This window comes from Cebus imitator, unplaced genomic scaffold (genome assembly GCF_001604975.1).
Source record: "Cebus imitator isolate Cc_AM_T3 unplaced genomic scaffold, Cebus_imitator-1.0 Scaffold42, whole genome shotgun sequence".
Taxonomy (NCBI): domain Eukaryota; kingdom Metazoa; phylum Chordata; class Mammalia; order Primates; family Cebidae; genus Cebus; species Cebus imitator.
In genome coordinates, this window is record NW_016107357.1 from 15,636,884 (window position 1) to 15,647,054 (window position 10,171).

The 10,171-nt window shown below is 41.4% G+C and overlaps 1 protein-coding gene and 1 non-coding gene across 2 annotated transcripts in view; one reads left to right on the top strand and one right to left on the bottom strand.

Moving 5' to 3' along the window:
- Positions 1–1,049: 1,049 nt before the first annotated feature.
- The window catches only part of TOMM20 (translocase of outer mitochondrial membrane 20), a 16,413-nt gene continuing 7,291 nt past the window's right edge, over positions 1,050–10,171 (bottom strand). Inside the window, exons 3-4 of the mRNA XM_037737812.1 lie at positions 5,400–5,561; positions 1,050–3,368 (exon numbers count right to left, since the gene is read on the bottom strand). Of these exons, the coding sequence (XP_037593740.1) occupies positions 3,324–3,368; positions 5,400–5,561 (207 nt within the window). The 3' untranslated portion in view covers positions 1,050–3,323. The remainder of the gene's footprint in view (positions 3,369–5,399; positions 5,562–10,171) is intronic.
- On the top strand, positions 3,587–3,659 carry TRNAK-UUU. Its single transcript has one exon. It is a non-coding gene; the product is annotated as a tRNA-Lys (tRNA).

Genomic DNA, 10,171 nt, shown 5'->3' on the forward strand with positions numbered 1-10,171 from the left:
CTCTAACAAGGCTTTGTGATTCGCACATCAGCAACATGACCACTGAGCTCCTCTCTCTCTCTCACGAACCTGTTTTTTTTTTTTTTTTTTTTTTTGAGACGGAGTTTCACTCATGTTACCCAGGCTGGAGTGCAATGGCGCGATCTCGGCTCACTGCAACCTCCGCCTCCTGGGTTCAGGCAATTCTCCTGCCTCAGCCTCCTGAGTAGCTGGGATTACAGGCACGCGCCACCATGCCCAGCTAATTTTTTGTATTTTTAGTAGAGACGGGGTTTCACCATGTTGACCAGGATGGTCTCGATATCTTAACCTCGTGATCCACCCGCCTTGGCCTCCCAAAGTGCTGGGATTACAGGCTTGAGCCACCGCGCCCGGCCATCACGAACCTGTTTTAACCGGCCTTCCAGGTGACTGCTATCTCCCAAACCTGGACCACCACTCCTCAGGTACTGACACTACAGCAGAAGTTTTCTTCACATGGAATCTGAGGCAAATGTGCATTCTCCTGGCAGAGAAGCGGCTCTAGACATCATCAAAGGGACATTAACAAGAAAAACCCCACAGCTTTAAAGTCATCAAATTCAGCAGAGCTCACTTCTGCAAACATACACCAAGCCAAAGTTTTTTCCAAGCCCTTTAATATTCACTTAAACAGTTGAGGCACAAGCAATAATAAAACTGCAACTTTTAACGTTACAAAAAGATTCCATATGTTATTTGCATGATATAACAATTTTCTCAATCTCTTCTGCAGTAACATCTCATTAACACTCTGGTCCACAGGTTGATTTAATCAAGTCAGAATGGCAGGCAGAAAGATGGTAAAATAAACCAAACATTTACTGACTGCCTACTATGCACGCTCTACTAGGTTTTACACACTTCACATAAGAACCAAGTTCTAGTTATCAGTCAACAGGTCAGCATTGCCACAGCCAGTAAGTCTGTTTTAAATGTCCTTTAAGTACAAACTGTGAAACAAAACAATGTATCTTTGCCCAAAGAAGCATGTCAACTGTTGCACTAATACATTATTTTCCATTTCCAAAGTTTTCTTCATAAGTGTGCAACATTAGCACATGGAAACATTCAAGCTGTTTATTACTCCACTGAAATCTGGTTTTTTTTTTTTTCCCGTTCTCACCTGCTGAGAACCATTTGGCCAGCATCACGACGATGACCTGATTCTATCACTCTGTAAAACTTAAAGTGGGAACCGATAGTGTTTGACAATTACATTTCTGGGAGAAAGAAAACACTGATTTTTTTTCCTTGACACAGCTAGCTTTAAAAAGTGGTACTTCATTTTAAAGCACCAAAGTCATTTAAATAAGAAAATGTACTTGGCTTAATGAGCTACAAAATGAAGGCATCATTGCCTTTTCAAGCATTACAGCAAAGCCAGCATGTTCAGAGCCAGGTCATACTGCACTCCAGTTCCCAAGGAAATGGTGTTTCTACCCTCCCCAAACCTAAGCTGCCCATCACTCCTCCAGCCGGCCTTCCTTTCTGAGCCCATTCTTTCCTTGCTGAGCTGTCAGCTGCTTGCTCCCTTTCCCACCCCTGTTCTCCCTCTAACTGCTCCTCCTATATATGTCTGGACCGGTGCCTAAGACTTCTCAGCTGCCTGGTTAATCACTGACCAATCACCACCACACTGCTTTGGATACAGGATCCCACTAGTAAAACTGACTGGCATGTTTGTACTGGCCAGTCCCCCGCCCCCGCCCCCCACCCCCCACCAAAAAAAAACATCCTGCGTCACCAAAAAAGCACTGTTTAAGGGTTGAGGATCACAAACCCTCAAGGTACCCAAGAAGTCCTTAAATGTGAGTCACCTAATCTAATAGTAGAGGTAAGTTCAGAGATGAAATGTGACTTGCTCAAGGCTGTGCGGCTAATTAGAGGCAGAAACTAGAATTGTGTTTCTCTTTCTACTACACCACAAAAACCCAAGATTAGGAACGATTAAGAGTTTACAAGTAAACCAAAATAAAATACCTAGTACATAGGACGTCTTTGGGATCTCTCCAGACTTTTAGACAGAATAAAGGCAATCTTTACAATGCGAAATGCTATTCAGTTCAACAGATGCCACCAAGTACCAAGGATCCTTAGTTCTGAAACGGAATCTGTGACTATGGAGAATATGTCACTATCCGAGAGTAAGAGGTCCCACCTGCTCCACCCTTTTCAAGTTTTCAGTCACAGGGTTGCAACTTACTCATTTCACAAGATAGCTTAATCAAGTTGAAGTAGGATTAAGGAGGTACATTGAAGACAAAAGCAAAAGGCCAAAAACATTTTTTACAAGCAAATCATCCCAGTTACCTTAAAAGTTTCAGATTAATTTACAGCGTAGTGACAGAATCATGTAATTTCAGTGAAAATCAACAATAGATAGTTACATCATTAAAAAAAAAGATCAATTTGGAAATACTAAGTCAGGCAAGCATGCAAAATTCAGAATATAAAAAAACCCAAGGCCTGGTTGCCCACATACATTCCTCAGGTTAAGGTGGATTTATGCTCAACAGAGCCCAATGAACCAGAAGCTGAAAGGGACACGTCAGTGGTCAGCAGTCGCATTCTCTCATGTAACAAAGGAAAGTGAGCACACATGAACTGGCGAAGCTCACGAGGCGAGATTAGAGGTGTACACAGATCTAATTCTCGGTGCTATCTGCAACTACGTATATTTAAAATACAAGGAGATAAATACCCAGAACACATTAAGCCCACTGATTTAAACAAAACTTTGAGACTGATACACAGAAAGGCAATGGAATTAACACAGCGCAGCAGCACGCCGACATATTTACGTCTCAGAGATTAAATGGAAAGAAATGATCACTCAAAAACTTTAATGCTCAGTTTTCACAAACACATCAAGTCTATCAAATTTCCAGATTTACAGCAAAATGTATGAGCTAAAATTTAAAAAGTGTACATTCTTCATTCTTCAGTTTCTCCTATACTTTTTTTTTTTTTTGCCTATCCTTCAAAACTGAGCACTGGGTATTTTTAACATAAGCCATGTCATATTTACAGTTTATGCTTCAGGAATAAACAAAATCCATGATATTTCAGTAACTCATAGCGTATTTATAAAATGAAAGGCTCTCTATCAAAATACACTTTTCACTGGGAAAAATAAATAAAATAGACAAACGGATCTACACAAAGTAAACATTAACTTTGGTAGATTTCAGTGTAGTTCATAACAAGCATATTTGGGGGAATAAGTTCCCCCAAAGCTGCTCAACTACCAAGAATTTTAAAAATACTTTTAACTAAGATTTTATTAGGTTGACATTTGTTTCTCATTCCACGTCATCTTCAGCCAAGCTCTGAGCACTTACAATTCTCTGAAAGAGAAAAAATATTTTTAAGTGTCATAAGCATTGAATCAGGATTCTAAGTTCAACATAAACTGCTCTTTGTAGTCAAAGAATCCCATCTTGGTAAAGTTCACCCACTCTGCATTTAATTCAAAATGTAACACTTTACACACTGTCAGCATCCAAAAAAACAATGATCATACTACTGTCAGTCCCATTTCAAACGTCAAGTTAACAAAGGAGAAGCCTGGATAGCTCAGTCAGTAGAGCATCAGACTTTTAATCTGAGGGTCCAGGGTTCAAGTCCCTGTTCAGGCGACTGCTGATGGTTTTGCCAGGCGCGGTGGCTCAAGCCTGTAATCCTAGCACTTTGGGAGGCCGAGGCGGGTGGATCACAAGGTCAAGAAATCGAGACCATCCTGGTCAACATGCTGAAACCCCGCCTCTACTAAAAATACAAAAAACATTAGCTGGGCATGGTGGCGCGTGCCTGTAATCCCAGCTACTCAGGAGGCTGAGGCGGAGGTTGCGGTGAGCCGAGATCGCGCCATTGCACTCCAGCCTGGGTAACATGAATGAAACTCCATCTCAAAAAAAAAAAAAAAAAAAACAAAGGAGACAAAGCATTACATTATATGTATTTTTAATTCAGATGCGGTCTGTCACCCAGGCCGGAGTGCAGTAGCACGATCTCGGGTCACTGCATGCAACCTCTGCCTCCTGGGTTTAAGCGATTCTTCCCACCGCAGCCTCCTGAGTAGCTGGGACCACAGACTTGTGCCACCATGCCCGGCCAGTGCCACCGTGGCCAGCCATCATACATAACATTAGCCAATTATGTAACTAAAACCAAAAACAATTTAAGATCTCTTTTCACTCCCTGGCAAACTCGGAACACTAATTAGTGTTTTACAGATCATTTTGTGCTCCAAGCATTTCCCCTTTTTAGCATAGAAATGCTCATAGGCTAATGAAGAAGGAATAGAGTACTCTCAAATTAGCATTCTGAAAATATTTCCAGATTACTGAGTAAAGAAGGCAGGCCATTTTTATAGAAAGGAATTAGGCTTCATAATGAATTCACAAATGTTGCAAAAGATACTGCCCTCAGGCCAATTTTCCAAAAGCACTATGCTATGCTGCCTTTCAAATAACATATGATATTAAACTGACAATGCCGGTATGAATCCTCTAGAACCCTAACCCCATTAGTCTAAATAAAAACAATTTAGACCACGTCTTTGGTTTTTCAACTCGTTCCCTCAAATCATTAGGACCTTTACTTTCTTTCCAGTCCTTCTCCAATTCAACTGAGTAAAAATCAGAAAAATTAACCAGTTACTAATGATAAAGTTCTGTAAATACTTCCTACTACCACTCACTGTTTTTAATCACACCAACTTGGGAAATCAACACATGTAATAGACACATTATTCCAAAAAGCAGAATCATTTGGGTGCCTTGAAAAGAACTCAAAATGAACAGAATTTTTAATTAACTCCTAATTTACACATAAATTAATCTTTTACAGTATATTAACGGTATTTTGCATTTTTGGGTAGGGATTTGGGGACGTCGTCGAATAGCTTCAATCTCAAAGCACACCTCAGCAGAAGCAGAGGCACTGAGCCTTCACACAAGTGAGGTCAGAGGGAATCCATGGTCTCGCGTACCCTCATGTCTAGGATACAGCTATAGGGTCATTTGTCAGATCACCTGACTGAACGCATGGTCTCCTGGAAGAGTACACAGAAAGCTAGTTGTACAAAGTAGCCAAGAGTGACCTGAATTGGGACATTTGAATATGAAGACCTGAGACTTATCACTAAGACACACACTTCCTGATCCACCTCCAGGGCACAATCGCTAGATCCGATGCCCAGTCATCTGGATGTTTGCCATTAGGGAAGAAAACGTCAAGCACTGACATCTCCCATATTGTTTTCATTATACAGATGAGTTTAATTCATCATGTTCACCGGGCTCCTTTTAAAATGTCCCTAATTATTCGATTCAAAATCCTACTCACTTTTATGTCATAACATTTCAATTCCTTACCTGACTAATTGTTGGGAGCTTAGTCAGAAGCATCTGGAACACTGGTGGTGGAAGAGTTTGCTGTAAGACCTGCAGTAACTGCTGTGGCTGTCCACACACAGCAATTGCATTCGTCAGATGGTCTACTCCCTTCTCATATTCACCTGTAAGATTGACATAAAACTAAATGGAACTTGAAAAGCCTTGGCCTTTGCCAAAAATTAACTTGACAAACTATCTTCCAAATGATGCCGACCCAAAACACTAGGCAGGTAAAATACTTGAAATAACCTACAGTGCCTTCATATCAATAAACATTATGAAACCACTAACAAGAATGAGTCAGACTACACATACTGATATGGAAGTGTTTCAAACATACATACAGAAGGGGAAATCAAGGCATAAAAAATGTCAATGCATATTACTATTTATATGCTTGCAATATTTCTGAAAGACTACATAAGACAATTGCTAACAATAGAATGGTACTTTTCTGTAACAGGCAACTAGAAGACTGGAGCCTAAGGTAGAAAGAAGACCCAATTTTATATTAAGCCAACCCTCTGTACTATTTGAATGGTATCACATGGGAGCAAAACAAAATTTTAAGTGATACTAGTAGGAAAAATGGTCATACTAATGAAGTATGACAGGACAAATAAAGTCAGATTAACACTGAGTGGGAGGGATTATTTTTTTCTCATTTATTTATGAATTTCCTTTAACAGACACATTACTTTTGAAAGAAAAAAATACTTAGGCTTACAGCTTTTCAAAGTTAACTTAATCCAACAAATATTAAGTATCTGCTATGTGCTCCTTTTAAGACAGGCTCTCCCTCTGTCACGCAGGCTGGAGTACAATGGTACAATCTTGGCTCATTGCAGCCTCAACTTCCTGGCCTCAAGTAACCCTCCCACCTCAGCCTTCCAAGTAGCTAGGACAACAGGCGTGTGCCACCACACCGGGCTAATTTTGCTTATTTATTTATTTATTTTTTTTGTAGACATGGGGGTCTCACTATGTTGCCCAGACTGGTCTCAAACTCCTGGACTCAAGTAATCCTCCTGCCTCAGCCTCCCAATGTGCTGAAATTATAGGCATGAGCCACCACACTCAGCCCTAATTCCACTTTAAATAAAACTCCAAAAAACTGTCCCAAATTATTTGAGCAAAACTACGCTGTTAATATTTTTCATTAAGCAGTCTTCTATATAGGAGGTTCCATGAAAGAAAATATCTTAATGTGCATTCCATAAAAATAACTTCATTACATGTATTTTTAAAAAATAGCAATATAAGCAAAGGGACAATTCTCTGCAAGTCTCTCACATTTCTGCACTTCCGAGCAGAAACATTCACTGCCTTTGCTCCAAATTATCTTCTCAAGGATGTTTATACAGTGAACAATCTCAGAATATATAATGCCTCCCTCTGGAGCAAAGGCAGGTTTGCAACATTACCTATGTGTAGGGAAAGGGGCATATGTTTACTGTTCATCATAAAAATTTAGTTTCCTTAACTTCAGGGCTCCTCTCCTATATGCAACCCACTAACATGTGCAGGTGTCACCTGACCTTCTGCATTGCCTATAGGAACTGCGGCCTGGGGAAATGTCAATACCCTTGTTACTGTTATTGCAGTGACTAACAAGCTATCCTTTGTCGCTAGCCCAGTGGTCTCACGTCTTCTGCCAGCATCCATGAAACTGGGGCAGACTATACTTGTTAGCATGCAAGTAAGGTGAATCTCAGACCTGGCCAGGCACGGTGGCTCATCTGAGGTCACGAGTTCAAGATCAGCATGGCCAACGTGGTGAAACACTGCCTCTACTAAAAATACAAAAATTAGCTGGGCATAGTGGTACACACCTGTAATTAGCTACTTGGGAGGCTGAGGAATGAGAGTCGCTTGAACCTGGGAGGTGAAAGTTGCAGTGAGCCAAGATCAAGCCACTGCACTCCTGCCTGGTTGACAGAGTGAGACTCCACCTCAAATAAATAATAAATTAAAATAAGGCCGGGCGCGGTGGCTCAAGCCTGTAATCCCAGCACTTTGGGAGGCCGAGACGGGTGGATCACAAGGTCAAGAGATCGAGACCATCCTGGTCAACATGGTGAAACCCCGTCTCTACTAAAAATACAAAACATTAGCTGGGCATGGTGGCGCGTGCCTGTAATCCCAGCTACTCAGGAAGCTGAGACAGGAGAATTGCCTGAACCCAGGAGGCGGAGGTTGCGGTGAGCAGAGATCGCGCCATTGCACTCCAGCCTGGGTAACGAGCGAAACTCCGTCCCAAAAAATAAATAAATAAATAAATGAAAATAAAAATAAATAGTGAGACTCCGTCTCAAATCAGTAAATAAATAGCTCAGACCTTTTGCAACTCTTAATACCATTAAGATCATTTTTTACTAAGCTATTTTTATTTACCAAACAATTTTCCATGATATAAATTCACATAAGATCAGTTAACTGATCTTAAAGAATAAGAATGGGCTCACGCCTATAATCCCAGTACTTGGGAAGGCCAAGGCAGGCGGATCACTTGAGTTCAGGCACTCAAGACCAGCCTGACCAACATGGTCAAACCCCATCTCTGCCAAAAACATTAAAAAAATTAGCCAGGCGTTGTGCCGCATGCCTGTAGTCTCAGCTACTCAGGAGGCTGAGGCAGGAGAATCACTTGAACCCGGGAGGCGGAGGCTGCAGTGAGCTGAGGTCTCACCACTGCACTCCATGTACTTCAGGTGACAGAGGAAACTCTATTTCAAAAAATAAAATAAAATAAAATAAAATAGAGAGAAAACAATTTCAAGTCAACCTTACTAATTTTTCCCCAGCAAGCTGAGGATATTAAGTATGTCTTAGGGAATATCTCTACCACCATACCCAATGCACTTGACCCTGTCAGCTGATGGCAAGCCTGGGTATCAGGGCAGTCGCTCTGGTGTTCTTTCCAGGCTCTTAAATTTGGTATATGACGGTATATGTTTTTTGTTCTACCAAATGGCTGCTGTGAAAAGACTGAGAAACATTTTGGGTAAAATTCTGAGTACTGCGGGGGGTAACTGATGGCACCTGAGTATAACTAAAGGTTCCCAAGAGCTTTCTTAACTCTTGACCGTCATCAGAAACAGGTCAATCTCCACTGCCAGTGTGAGGACTATGACTGTCCCATCTACGTATGTTTCGGGATACTCCAATTGTGTGTCATTGCAGGCACCATCTTGCTTGATGGTGGCCAATTCCTTTCCCAGGTATTGAAATGATGTAGTGATACCCATTACAAGAGATCCACCCGAGGGTTGCAGTGCTCCACTGACCGTCAGTTTAGAACTGTAGCAATCAAAAGATTGGTTAAGTCAGTTTCTGCTTGTGAATACACATCATAATTAAATCTCTTCTAAACTTGCACTGTCAATTACCTCATCTGCAGATTTAGCAACAATGCTGAAGAGGACACATTGACACAAACTCAATTGCAGTGATCCTGTCATCTAGAGCTCTCCATTCCTGGGCAACGCAAATGTTGCTATAACTTTCGCTGACTGGATAGCCAGATCGTAAGTGGTATATTTTGTTAATACAACAGCACCAAGATCATAAAATCCATCTATCACACAGCACAGCAAGATCAAACCCAGTGTTATATGATGCAAGGAACAGTGCAACTCAGTATGAAGCACTGTTTAAGCACTGAGAGGGAATGCCCTCCCTTTCCACGATGGCTGGGTCCTCTCTCCAGGATTGCTGGAGAAACTGAGGTGTGATGCCTGTAGGACACCTGGAAATGTTTCCTGATTGGCACCTATCTTGTACTCCTCTGCAGTTACAGATTTTACGTATACAGTTTTTAAGAGATAGCATCTCACTCTGTTGCCTAGGCTGGAACACAATGGCACTATCACGGCTCAATGGAGCCTCAAACTCCCAGGTTCAAGGGATCCTACTCCAGTCTCTGAATAGCTGGGACTACAGATGCATACTACTGCACCTGGCTTATTTTCTCATTCACTGTAGGGATGACGGTCTCACTTCGATGTGGTCTCGAACTCCTGGCTTCCAGCAATCCTCCTGCCTCAGCTTTCCAAAGTGCTGGGATTTACTGGCATGAGTCACTGTGCCTGTCCCTACTCACTGATTTTTAATCTTTCTGAGTCTGTCAGCAATTCGAGCACTGTGACTCTTTAGGTCAACTTAATTGAGCAATTCTACTTATATCCAAAAAGTACTTCTTGGCAAAGGGTGGACATGATAAAATGTTAGTTGCCACCATTTTAAATAAATTAAATTCTTCCCATAAAAGAAACAAGAAAAACAAAAAACCCATTCACACACAAGTGCCCCACATCATGTAGTTCAATTCTATCTAAATCTATTGATACAGCAAACGGATTTAAAAATTAATACTTGATAGCAGTTTTATTAATGATAGCAACTACTTCAAATCTACTATTGAGATTAAATTACTGAGCAAATTATGGTTCTCATGTGAATCAATTTGATATTTTAAATTTCATAGTTGGAACTTTAAAGATTGACAGAATAGGCGGTGGCTCACGCCTGTAATCCCAGCACTTTAGGAGGCCGAGGCGGGTGGATCACAAGGTCGAGCGATCCAGACCATCCTGGCCAACATGGTGAAACCCCATCTCTACTAAAAATACAAAAAAATGGCCGGGCGCAGTGGCTCAAGCCTGTAATCCCAGCACTTTGGGAGGCCGAGGCGGGTGGATCACAAGGTCAAGAGATCGAGACCATCCTGGTCAACATGGTGAAACCCCATC